At 43.0% G+C, this 13,559-nt stretch overlaps 1 protein-coding gene across 1 annotated transcript in view; it reads right to left on the bottom strand.

Annotated features, from left to right (window-relative positions):
- Positions 1-434: 434 nt before the first annotated feature.
- NECAP1 (NECAP endocytosis associated 1) overlaps positions 435-13,559 on the bottom strand; it is a 161,283-nt gene continuing 148,158 nt past the window's right edge. The window contains exon 8 of the mRNA XM_086932943.1: positions 435-3,077. Within this exon, the coding sequence (XP_086789069.1) occupies positions 3,029-3,077 (49 nt within the window). The 3' untranslated portion in view covers positions 435-3,028. The remainder of the gene's footprint in view (positions 3,078-13,559) is intronic.

The raw sequence follows: 13,559 nt of genomic DNA, 5'->3' as shown, positions 1-13,559 counted from the left end.
TGAGGTGTCCTTCCTTTCCCTGACTTAAAAGCAAGGGTCCCTTTTTGGGCTAAGGTACCTACCTCAGCCACTGGAGACCCCCAGTTCTAACACCAGGGAATCCCATTCAAGACTTCTGGTGAGAGCTGAGAAGTCCAGCTGCCTTTCTCTACATGCTGGTGAGTTGTTCTCAGTTGGATGGGTTATCCCAGGTTCTGACATTCTGCTGGCTTATTCCACCTGTATGCGGCCTGAGCCACCGCGTCTTATAGAAAGGTCTGTCCTAAACCAGGTCGTTCCACTTCAGAGGTCCTGCTACCTGCTAGGCTTTTGCGTATATACCTAGGGATTTTGAACTCTCCATACTTTTGAATCTCCTCTGCTGCCCTACAGCCTGTCTAGTTCGGTGTAATTCTCTAACCACTAACACTTATCACAGAATACACAACACAAACTTGAGTATTGTATTTTTTTATCGCTATTTTCTTTGTCGATATTGCACAGATACAGCCATTTACTTTATATACATAATAATTACATTTTCTAGCTCTTTCTGCTTCATAGTTTGCTCAAACACACAATATATATTACTTCATGTATACATTTATATGAGATTTTAAGAGTAGGGATCAAGATAAGGGGTTTTGGCCCTAATTTCTACCAGAGCAGTTCAGATTCCAGGAATAATTTGTTATATATATATATATATGAGGGTGCCAAGTACTGCCACTAACGCATCCTTTGTCTTCTATAGTTCTCTTTTATGTCTCTACAAATTCTATAATGGAGGAATGGCTTCTTTATTTCACTCCTTAACTGTACCTGAATTACTTTTTCTTACCTCGGATGATGCTTTCTAGAACTCAAATACTGATTGAAACACCTGCAATCAGATAAAAGTGATCAGATAACCACACAAGGAGAATTGTAGAGGTGTTAACACTGCCATGTTTGGAAGGAACACCCACATAAAGTCTAAATTGTACAACAGGTGAAACTTAAAGCACAATGAAATGTGACAATTTTGCACATCAATTACTCTGAACATCTTTCGCACTAATGGAAGTTGTGGAAAGGAAGTGGCTAGTCAACTGCTTTAGAGTTTTGTCAACTTATAGAATGTTTGACTTTTACACTGCTCATGTGTCAATTGTCCTCTGTACAAAAGGCATTGAACCCAGGAGTGATTCATTCACCAGGTGCAAACAGTGCATAAAGACTGATCTAATTGGGGCTACTTGTACTCTGCTCATGTATTGCAATATGGCAAAGGTGAAGGAAATGGGCTGCAATCAAAGAGGGACCTATTTCAGATCCGAGGGAATACATGCTGAAAACACACAGAGATGGGCCAGGGATAACCAACTGCCAGCTCATGAGCTATTGTGAGACCAAGGGCTTTGAATGACCCAATAGAGACTCCGCTTTTGCACTCATATGGGAGTTTGCGCTCGAAATGAGAAGTCTAGAAAGTGAGATGTTTACTTCTCATGAATTATCTAAAAGTTACGGGTAGTTCCAAGACAACTTGCACATGGAAGGGAAAACTAAAAAACAAATTAGGATCTGAATTGGTGTCTGCTGTAGTAAAAGTGTGGTGGAACAGGAGTCAGTCATTGATTGCTTGGAAGGAGGGAGGTGCAAACATGGGAGGCCAATGACAGCTTGCGCTGCTCAGTGCAGGAATCAAGTTGCTCTGTGACCAGTGATATTTCCAACTGATGTCGCAATCACAGTCTGTGTGCTTGTGAGGGATCCAGTGATGGCGACTCTTTCACAGCTTGTATTCTGAAACTGAAGCAACACTGGCAACAGGTTCTGCTCAGTTATCATTCAGTCGCTAACAGCTAGTGTTCTAGAGAGCAAAATAATGCCAAGGTCGAGTTGGCCATAAGAAGGACAACTTGTTCATAGCTTTAGTGCCAAGTGATCAATCAACTATATATATCTGCCTGGCTCTTGAAAAGGATTTGGCGGTGCAAAAACTCAACCAAGTTAACAGCTATGCGAGTTTTATGTAAAGTGTCCAGTTCTACCACTTACAGCTTTACATTCACAATGGCAGCATAGGAGAGGCTGACATGACTGAACTTGCCAACTGATGAAAATGGTAGGCGGCTACAGGGAAAGCTAAAGAAAGGAACACGAAAGTTGATTGCTGGAAACTTGAAACAATGTCAAAGAATAATACAAGTGAACCTGGAGGTATCCTTGTGAGGATGGAGAAACAGTGATCCTGGGGGGGCAACAAATATTAAATGGATGAAAACTTTGGGATTAGTTATGGCCTTCCTATATGTGACAGTTAGCAGGAATGAGACCTCTGTAGCCTTCTGAAGAGGTGTGGCAGACAAAGTGCAGTAAATCTTTCCTTTGGATGGATGGCACTACGTTACCTAGTGGAATGCAGGGGGGAGTAAAATGATTGGCTAGGGAGCATTTTCATAGCGATCAGCTGACAAATGGGCATGCACTTTTACACTCAAATAACACTACCTACAAAACAGCAATGTCGCCAAGCAGAAACAAGCGGGCAACCAGACCTTCACGGGCACATCCCAGCTGACCTTTGAACAGGCCAGTCAGGTGGGCGTGATCAATAAATCACATTTTGGAAAGGAGATGGAGGAACTATGCTAAAAAGGGAAGCGGAGAGCAAACACCCTTCCCTCCCATTGCACCCCAGTCCCAAAACTCTCAAGTCACTTTTCCGTCTCTCAAAAGTCCATGTCAAAAAGAAATTGGCCCCGCTAGCCATTGTCAGTTCCAGAGTGGAATTTTCCATTCTCCTAATGCAATTAGTGTTCTTTTCCAGTATACGTTTACACTTGCAGCTGATCTCAATGCAACTCCCTTTGGCGCTTCTGGCAAGCAGTAACCTGGAAGCAGACATCCTTCTCATGAGAGACCAGAATTACACTTTAAAAATATGGAAGAGTAGAAACATCTGGGAATGAAGCACTCTGAATTCTTCTGGGGTTTTCACCGCTCCACAGTGTGGTATTCCCAAAGGGTCCAGCATGGCTTCATCATCAGCTCCCTCCCCAGCTCAGAACTGAACCCAGCTGGATGCCTGCGGACCTTGGCCGATGATGCCGCTGTGAAAGAAGCAAAGCACAGGCACATCTGATAAGTAAACCTGAAGATAACTGTTGAAAAGCCTTACTTTCCTGTTTGATTCAAGAGAGAGGACAGTTCATTTTAAAACTCAAGTCTAGTTGGGAAAGAGGTGATATACAGATTACACTATACAACCTACTACAATTGCCTCCTCCACTTCCTTGGTTTCCCATCCTTTTTCCGTCCCTTTCTATCTCTTGCTGCCCAGAATGTACGATTTATTTCTTCCTTACAGTTTGGGTAGAGCTTCAGTGCTTGACACAAACTTTTTTCATTTTTGTTCCTCCTTTGCCTGATTTCTTTCTATGTTAAAAGCATTTCTACCGGTCCAGGAAAGACATGGCTTGGCAGTTCGGGCTGGACTGTTCCCATGAGGCACAGGGTCAAGGCTGATTTGCATATGGCCATGTCTGAACTGGGGTGGTGTGGAGTGCAAACAAATTATGGATTTAGGCCCAGATCTCTGTCCTGGGGTGAATGTATGACATTGTTCTGCATCCTGTCCATCAACTGTTAAAGCATTTCTTCCACATGGTCCAGATTCTTTTTCAGCTGTCTTACACCTCTCTATTTAGGACCTGAATTATTGTATCATTTAAATAATTTGCAGACTAGAATATGGGTATTTCAGCCTTGCTATGATTATGGCATCACTCATCTAAACTTGCTTATAGCAACTTACACTGGCCAGAAAAATTGCTCAAAGGCCTCCTTCCGATCATGTTTTCCTTCCCCCTCTCTTCTGCTCGGTTGGCCCCAAAGTGTTGAAACTTCTTGCCTCTCATGTAATCTTGGTCTTTCATGATCTATTTTTAAAACGTGCACAAAGCTTACCCACTACCAATTTTATCTTAAATACTGTATCTTAACTAATGTTTTAACTTTATTTGGGATAGCGTGTTTCCTGGAGTGAAACAAAGTGAGATACATATGTACAACAGACAGGATAACGGAAAATGGATTATACAAATTAGACAGGAGGAAATAAATTACATTATCCCGGTTGCTAAACAGAGCAGTTGGGGACATTCTTACTGCAAAATCTGTACTAAATACCCTTGTCCCAAAAAGCAGCTGGACATTGGGCTCATTACACTTACAGAGAAAAAAAACAAGGTAAACAAAGGAGAGGATAATGTTACTTACCCAGTAAGCATCTGTTCTTGGCATATAGAGCTGTAGATTCACAAGCTTTGCATGCTCCTGCCATCTAGTGTTGGGTCTGGATGTTTGCAAGTTGTTTTTCTTCGAATACGTATTTCCAGTCACAAAGTAAGGGGACTCCTCCTTGTGGTGATCGTGCGCAAGGGCACCAACTCCATTGTTAGATTGTTTTCCCACAAGAGGGTAAGAATGAAGTAAGTGAGTGTAGTAAAGAGATGTCCATGCGTATATAATGTAAATAAGGAGAACTGCAACAACTACAGGTGAGCAGGAAGGTGGGATGGCGCATGTGAATCTTCTGCTGTACATGCAAAGAACTGATGCTTATGGGGTAGGTAACATAATCTGTTCGAGGCATGTGTGTTGTAGATACACATGCTTTGCATAGACTATATAGCATTTATAGCATTCTCTCAAAGTGGTGATTAACCAGTAGATGTTGCAGTTGTCTGAAACAGTGTCTTTAGCACTGCTTGCACTACATTGGCTTGTTGGCGTGCTAATACATCCACACAATAATGTTTGTTAAATGTGTGTGGGGTAGAGCATGTTGCTGCCTTACATATGTAAGCTATAGGATTGTTATTTAAAAAGGCCACAGATGCCCCTATTTTGCAAGTAGAATGCACTCTAGGGGTTATAGATAAAGTTCTTTTAGCTTTTGAATAGCAAGTTTGAATACATTTAACAATCTTGAAATGCCAGATTTAGAGATAGGATTGCCCTTGTGAGGTAGTGGAAATGCGACAAACAGCTGCTTTGTTTCACGAAAATCATTTGTCCTTTTGATATAATCCAATAAAGTTCTTCTGACATCAAGTGTGTGAAGAGCATGTTCTGCTACAGAATAAGGTTGAAGGAAGTACACGGGTAACTCAACCGATTGGTGAAGATGAAAAGCAGAAACTACTTTGGGGATGCATTTTGGGTTGGTGCGAAGATCTACCCTATCATTATGAAGCTGAAAGAAGGGTTCTTCTAAGGTTAATGCCTGAAGCTCAACAACTCTCCTTAATGAAGTAATTGCAATGAAGGAACTTTAAAGGCCAATTGTGTAATAGTTCAAAAGGAGGATCCATGAGTCTTAAGTACAATGTTGAGATTCCATACTGGTGTTGGAGGTATTCTGGGTGGTATTACTCTTCTTAAGCCTTCCATAAAAGCTTTAATCACAGGGAGTATAAACAAACATCAGTGCTGTCTGTTTTGCAGATATGCAGCCACTGCTGCAAGGTGCAATGGAATAGATGTGTAAGCTAAATTAGATTGCTGTAGGTGCAGAAGGTAACAAACTATGTTTTGAGCAGATGTATCCAGAGCATTAATCTTGTGTTTACAACAAATAAATTAATTTGCTGCATAACAAGCTATGGTTGTGGGCTTTCTTGCTTCTTTTAGAATAGTCATACAGTTTGTTGGCAAATTTAAGTATCCAAACCCTATGACCACAGGAGCTAAATCCATAGTTGACCTACTTGAGGTTTGGGTGTCTGATTTCTCCATGGTTCGGAGTGAGAAGACTGGAACTAAGGTGTAGCCTTTGATATGGAACTACTGAGAGTTCCAGAAGTGTGGTGTACCATGGTTGACGGGCCCATGTGGGAGCTATCAAAATCAGTGTTAGCAAGGTTTTCCTCAGCTTGCAAACCAGAAACAGAAAGAATCAGATGCTGAAAAGCATAGGAAAATATCTGACCAATTGATCCATAGGGCATTGCCTTTGGAGCGAGGGTGTGGGAACCTGGAGGGAAAATTAGGGCATTTTGCTTAATCCACTGTAGCAAACTGATCCCTTTGTGGGAATCCCCATTTCTGAAAGTATGGAAGGAGAACTTGGGGATGAAGTTCACACTCGTGTATTTGCAGTCTCCTTCTGCTGAGGTGATAGGCAATTTGATTGTTAACCCCTGGAGGGTGTTCTGTCTGTAGATTGATTTTGTGATGAATTGACCATCTCCAGATGGTCTGAGAGAGGCGTGCCCGCAGGAGAGTGTGTGTTCCCCCTTGTTCTTGGTCATAGAACATGGCGGTCATGTCCGTGAGGATTAGTACAACTTTGTCGATGAGATGAGACTGAAAAGTTTTGAGTGCTAGAAATACTGCTAGAAGCTCTAGATCGTTGATGTGGAGATGTTTGAGCTTGTTATCCCAGAGACCTTGAATTGTGGAGGAGATGGGCACCCCAACCTGTGAGAGATGTCTGCGGTTAGCACGATCTGTGGAACAAGGCCGATGAAAGGCCGCCCTTTTGATAAGTTTTGTGAGTTCCCCCACTGCAGAGCGTGATGGGTGCGGCTGTCTACAAACACTAGATCTGTTAATTGAACTTGTGACTGATTCCACTGGTATGCAAAGCCTTCTGGTAGAGGACACGTGTAGTCTTGTCTGAGGCACTATGGCAATGCCGGAGGCCATCATTTCTAGCAGTTGCATTAAGGTTTTGGCTGGCAAGGTTTGATCGGCTTAAAACTGTAATAACAGTTTGAATATTGTGAATTCTGGCTGTACTTGGAGAGGCTAGAGCAGTGCGAGTGTTGAGTCACTCCCAGATAAGATTGTATTTGTAAACGCTGTAGATGAGACTTAAGCGTGTCGACGGAAAAGCCCAATTAGAGCAGTAGATTTAGCATGGTTTGAGTGTGTTTTAAGCACTTTTGGTGTGTGCTGGCTTTGATGAGTCAGTCGTCTAAGTACGGGAACACATGAATTTGTTGTCTTCTGAGATGAGCTGCCACTACTGCTAGACATTTGGTAAAAACTCTGGGAGCAGTAGTTACTTTGAATGGGAGTACTTTGAACTGATATGGTTTGCCAGATATCAGAAACCTGAGATATTTCTGATGAGCTGGATGGATTGTAATATGGAAGTATGCATCTTAAATCAAGAGGGGATATAAAATCGCATTGCTGCAGAAGTGGAAGCACCTGTTGAAGCGTTACCATATGGAAATTTTCTGGCCGTATGCGCTGGTTTTACTGTCTGAGATCCAAAATTGGTCTCAAGGAGCCGTTCTTTTTGGGGATTAGAAAATAGAGAGAGTAAACCCCTGAACCTTGGTACTGTAATGGAAATGGTTCTATGGCTCCTTTTTCCAAGAGATATTGCACCTCTTGTTCGAGTAACTGTAATGGGTCTAATGACAGTTTGTGAGGTGGAATATTTGGAGGATTGGTGGTAAGCTCCAGGCAATAACCAAGTCGGATAAGATCTATCACCCATTTGTTGGATATTATGGATTGCCAAAGGAGGAGAAATTGTTAAAGTCTTCCCCCTTCAGGTGTAAAATAATCGGGGGAGATGTGGGCAAGTCACTGTTTGTTGGGAGAAGGGGAGTTACGCACTGAGGAACCTCTACCCATACCTTTGGAATTGCCCTCTCTACACCACCGCTAGAAAAACCTCCAGAGGGAGAGGATTGGTTGTTGCTTTTATGAGAGGAAGCATTCAGGTCTGAGGATGTGGCCTTGGACCCGCCTCTGTAAAAGGAGCAGCAAAAGAACCTGTTTTTGATGGGGATTGGAGCGCTCCCTTGGACTTTGCCACTTCTGTGTCCTTTTCATTTTTTCCAAAGCCTGATTGACTTCAGGACCAAACAAGTGTTGTTTATCAAAAGGTGTGTTCAAAATGGACTGCGGAGCCTCAGGTTTAAACCCGAATTCTAAGCCATGCAAGCCTTCTGAGGTAAAATGCTGGTATTTATCTCCCTAGCCACAGTGTCAGCAGCATCTAGAGCACATCTGATAGAAGAGTTAGGAATGAGTTTGCCCTCCTGAACCAACTCTTGTGCTTAATTTTTGTGTTCGCTCGGGAAATATTGGACGAATTGCTCCATCTCATCCCAGTGTGCCCTGTTGTGCCTAGCTAGTAGGCCCTGTGTGTTTGCGATGCGCCAGTAGTTAGTGGCTTGAGTGGCCACTCGCTTCCCAAAGGCATCTACAAGTTTAGATTCTTTGTCTGTGGGAGGTGCATCACCAGAGGTTTGTGAATTAGCTCTTTTTCGAGCATTGGACACTACTAGGGAGTCAAGAGGTAATTGTCCTTTGATAAACATAGAATCAAATGGAGAAGTGTAATACTTTTTATCGACTGGGAGTTAAAATATGTGCTCACACAGGGTCTTTGAAGATGCCATCTGTATGCCTCATCATGCCCTTTAGCATAGGGAGTGTTTGACGTGACCTGTGCGTGGAACCCTAAGGACTCTTTATGTAAGGCCACCCCATGATACTCTGCTGCTTTAGCAATACGTTCTTGATCATCTGGTGGTGATGGCTTTGTGGGGTTAAGGTCTGGGTTAGTATTCTCTTGAGGGTCGATAGTATAATCATTCCATGGGTCTACAGGTAAAGGAGAACTTCTTCATCAATATCCTCCCCTTCAGGCTGTGTATGTGGCGATCCCGGAGGTGTTATGTGTAACGGATTTTTAATTGGTAAATGTGGAGAAGATAGTGGAGGTGTAGGGGATTGCAGGACAGGATACGGAGGACTGCAAGCCACGTCCTTTTTCTTCTTCATAGGGAATTTATCTGCAGGGTCCTCTGAAGGAAGTTTATGTTTGGTGTTTTGGCAGAAATATGTCCTGTATCAGGATGGATATAAATCTTTTTCTGTTTAGGATCCAATTTAGCTGTGAGAACGTCTACAATTCAGGAGGCTCAGAGAGGCTGTCCTTTGATTTTGGCGCCGAAATAGGTTTGCTTTTCGGAGCAGGAGGTTTCAGCTCCAAAGGGTATTTTTGTTTTGGAGCGGAGGGTTTCGGCTCCGAACCAGATTTGTCCTCGGAACTGGAGGGTTTCCCTGAACTTGATTTTGGCCGATTTGAAACCGAGCCAGAAGGCTTGATGATTTGTTTTGGTGCAGAGCCAGAAGGCGGGGCGTTAGAAACATGGTCTCGGTGCCGACCTTGGCCAGAAGGCAGAGGTGATGCCGTAGCCTTATGTTTTTTGGGAAAGGTGTTAGGGGGCAAGGGGTCTTCAGTACTCACGACACCCTGTTGCGGAGGCACATCTTCGGACTCCAAATCTATCTCAAGTTTAGAATCAGATTCTGGGACTGAAAAGGCTTCTTCCTCTGCCGCCAACGCCTCAACCTCTTCATGCTCTGATTCTTTGCGGAAGATATCCTGAGTGTGTTGAATGCTTGGACGTTGCATTTTTTTGCCGTCGAGCCCAGCGATCATATCAAGTTTTTTTCGCCCGAAACGACCCACAGGCGTCACAGTCTTCTTCCTTGTGCTCCGGTGAAAGGCACAAGTTACAAACTTGATGTAGGTCTGTGCGAGGGTAAATGGCACGGTTCAGAGGACACAATTGGAATGGAGTTTGTTCCATGGACCCGAGGGCCACCCCCGATGTTTCTGACTGAAGATAGTGTTTCCTGAGCGATTCAATACCTGGAGAACAGGGAAACGCGTGAAAGAACAATACAGTTGAGCGAAGAGTGGATGGCGCACCAAGGGGAACTCGAAGAACGGTTTTAAACAGGAGTGCAGCAAAACAAGTCCGAACTCAATGGCGGAAAAAAAAACTTTAACATTGGAGTCAATGCCCATGCGCACTATTACCGAAAGGAGGAGTCACCTTACCTCGTGACTGGAAAGACTTCTTCGAAGAAAAACACCTTGCAAACATCCAGACCCAACACTAGATGGCAGGAGTATGCAAGTCTTCAGCACACATGCCTCGAACACTTACTTACCTGAGAGTACGTCTCCTGTGATCGATCTCAGATTCATAACCTTAACCTAGAATCATACCAAACTGCTGACAACCTCAAAACAGCAATTTTTTTTAAATTCAAAAATATTTGTTTTTTTGCTACCTCTGCTCTTTGCCAAAATGCAAGTGAGAACCACCGAAAAAGCACATCGGAACAAATGCTCTCAGGAGTACATATTCTGTCATAACTTCCTACTACAGTGACAATATCGAGGCAGAGATTTGCCTTCAGAAAGGCATGTGCTTTTCTGGAGAAGTCATGGGCGGATCCCACCCTGGACATCAATTGTTACAGGTGAGTAAATGATAATTCTCACAAGTAATTTACCACTGATTCAAAACCTTTGAATCTAATTCATAGTGCCAGACTCAGACGAGAGTACTGGATGATTCAATTCGGCAAAAAAGCTTCCAGAACTTGTGCCTCCGTCCTAGTGTCTAAATCTAAGCAACAACAAGCACAAAACGTGTGTACAGACATCCAAGTTGCTACCTTACAAATCAAAAGAAGAAATCTATTACAAATTAGCATTGGCAAATCCAACCGGGCTGAATTTGGTAAATCCACCAAATTGCATCTTGACATGATTGCATATGCATGTGCCTTACACAACATTAAAGCCATACCAATCTACCTTTCCAGTAACTGTTTACATTTGTTCCAGGGTCGGTCACAAGTTCTCAAGAACATTAAGATTGTTTAAATAGGTTCTTTGTGTTCAGATTTTTATTGAAAAGCATGTTGAAAAAAACATGACCACCACATTATATCTGCAATCTGGTTGCCTGCATTGACTAACCATCCGAGCCATATACAGCAATGCTCACCATTACATTAGGTGTCAAAGAACTTTTCTTGTGTCACTTGGACAGCAAAGAGAAGTAAAAAATAAAAATAAAAAAAAGAGATCACATTTTTGTCTCTGAGGTATCTGATCGGTAATCAAGGTGTTCTCCCCAAAGAGGTCTTGATCCAGATATCGTTCTTGAATTAGCATACATTTAATCCAGACCTTCCTGCCACCCACTTCGCTCCCATCCTATTTTCTCACCCTAAACAACAATCAAGGTAGTAAAGCTTAATAATGCAACATGTACACTCATCCCAAGGTATACAATAACATCATCAATACATGTATAGCAGTTGCATCAAATTTAACACAGCACTGTTTCTCACTCTCAGCTGTCATTACACGTGCATAAGCTTTTTCTCTACGTTCCTAATCATTAGCTTTACACTGCGCGCCCCACTTCAATTTCACGTCCGAAAAAAATCCTCCCCAGATCTTGTCAAAAACAGGTAAACTTATTTTCGTTTATAAATTATTTGATCATAGTTTGCCAACAGGGGCCGTATTATGCATCTGCATTATATGCGCCGGGCGTACCTTTTAAAAGTGGTGCCGGGAGCAAACAATGAAAATACGCCCTAGTAAGATTAAAGTGCTGCTTCTGGGGAGCCGCGAACTTGCCTTGCCACGGGGCAGCGCATGCCTGTGAAAATATGGAGTGGCTGCTTGCAGCCCCTCCATGTTTTCACAGTGCAGGCAGCAATCAGTCTGCACTTTTTAAGGTGATTAGAGATCACCTTGCACGTAGGTGCAGTCAGTGACTGCACCCTCCTGCAACGAGATGACTGGGGGTTTCATAGGACCCCCTTCCCCCTCTAAAGGGCTGGTCTCAGGGGGCTCACACAGTTTGCCACCTACAAGGTGGTGAACTGAGAATGCACCACATAGAGCTTCTTGGCCTCTGTGCCCACGTCTGTAATATGGTGCACGCGCAGATGCAAAGGAACGCCCCCTGAAGGTAGCGCGGGTGCCTTAACTGCGCCACAATATTGGTATTACTAAAGGAGATGCACAAGCGTCTGCACCACCCTTCTGTAATACCAAAGTGCCCCTGGGGTGCAGAAAGCGAGCTCAAACGACTGTTGTGCTCCTGGGGCACTTACTGTGATTCGGCTCCAGGTACATTTCTGGTAGCCAGGTTTCAGCAGTTCGAACTTGTCATTTTCTTAGAAGTGCAGCACACCGAAGGTTGACAACAGCCAAAGCTGTGGCAAGCTATCTACTTGACTGTGGAGTGATCACTGGGTATTGCAATGTATTTTGTAATGAGTCCGCCTACACCGTTAAATATCTCTGTAGGTCATAGACGGTTCGCATCTCTTTCTAAATATTCTCTCAGTAGGAGCACAACAAGGTGCATTCACAGACTATGTGGGCAATGTAACTAACAGGCTGGTGAGATATACCGCGACATAAGTGGAGAGAAAGATGGTGTTTGCTAACCTTAGCGTTGACCAATGCCATCTGTGTAGCAGTTTATTGTATCCTAACTTCAGCCTGGCCTCCTGCGCATCATTACCATTTTCAAGATAAGGTTCAGCCTATTACTCATCTGTATTGTCCTACTATTGTCTGTTAGAGCACCAGTCTAAGTTGTGACATTATTGGGTGTTAGAAAACAATGTCTATAAGGATCTTGTAACAATCCAGACTCTGTTCCTTCATATGTTCCCACACTTGCAGGTAGGTAAGAAAAGGGGAAACTGACAGGCATACACATTTAGGACCTAGGACTGTGGAAAGAATGAGATAGTTACCTATATTTCTACAAATGGATCTGGTGACGACCAAAGACAGATTGTGTTTCAGCAAAAGTCAGCAACCTACCATCCTTTAATAGCTGATCTTACGTGCATATGCCTTTTGTTATGAATGCATGCCAGTATGGTTCTGTACCACAATCCAGAATTGGCTTTTATCCCATAAAGGAGTGCCTACATGTACTTCACCATCAGCCTTTAGTAACCGGTGTGCTCGCCACCATGCATAAGAAATGGCTCGCAAGACTGGATCGGCTTGCATAATATTGTGCTTATCTTAATAGTAAATGGGCTAAGCTCACCCATGCCGTTTAATCTTCTATATACATACACCCATCTTGGCTTGTCAAAGGTGACAGGGATAAAATAGAGGAGTAAAATGGAATGATATCCCAATGCATTCCATATGTGGTAATAGAAGGCCTTCGCTATACATGCCGGCATGTAGTTTGTCTATTCTTAACATGAGATTTTTTCCTCCTCGCACAAACTATTTCACTAAACAGGTTTGTTCCAACAGCATTTCTTTAGTTACACATGGAGGCAGTATTTTAAAAACATAATTGACCCTAGGTACCACATTCATTTTAATAGCTTGAGTTTTGCGCCAGAGTGACAAATTATGAACAGTCCACTCATCGTCTAGTTTCAGTTTAAACAATATGAGATTCAAATGGTCTTCCACTAAGCTCTCCATGCCCGGGCTTAGATTGTTTACAGTGAAAGGGATAAGGTAAAAATGGCTACTGTCGACGATCATGTCAAGGACATTGCTTCACATTTTCCCCAATTCAGGGATAAGGTAAAAATGGCTACTGTTGACGATCATGTCAAGGACATTGCTTCACATTTTCCCCAATTCATAAGATATCCAGAGAAAGTGGGAGAACCTCCAAATTAAATCTGTGAGGTGTGCGAGAGAGGCTTCAAGTCTGGACGTAGTTACAAGGTCATTAGCATAGAAA

Source organism: Lissotriton vulgaris, chromosome 7, assembly GCF_964263255.1.
Source record: "Lissotriton vulgaris chromosome 7, aLisVul1.2, whole genome shotgun sequence".
NCBI classification, from domain to species: domain Eukaryota; kingdom Metazoa; phylum Chordata; class Amphibia; order Caudata; family Salamandridae; genus Lissotriton; species Lissotriton vulgaris.
Note: the sequence above shows the minus strand (reverse complement) of the source record. Positions and strands in the feature narration are given on the sequence as shown.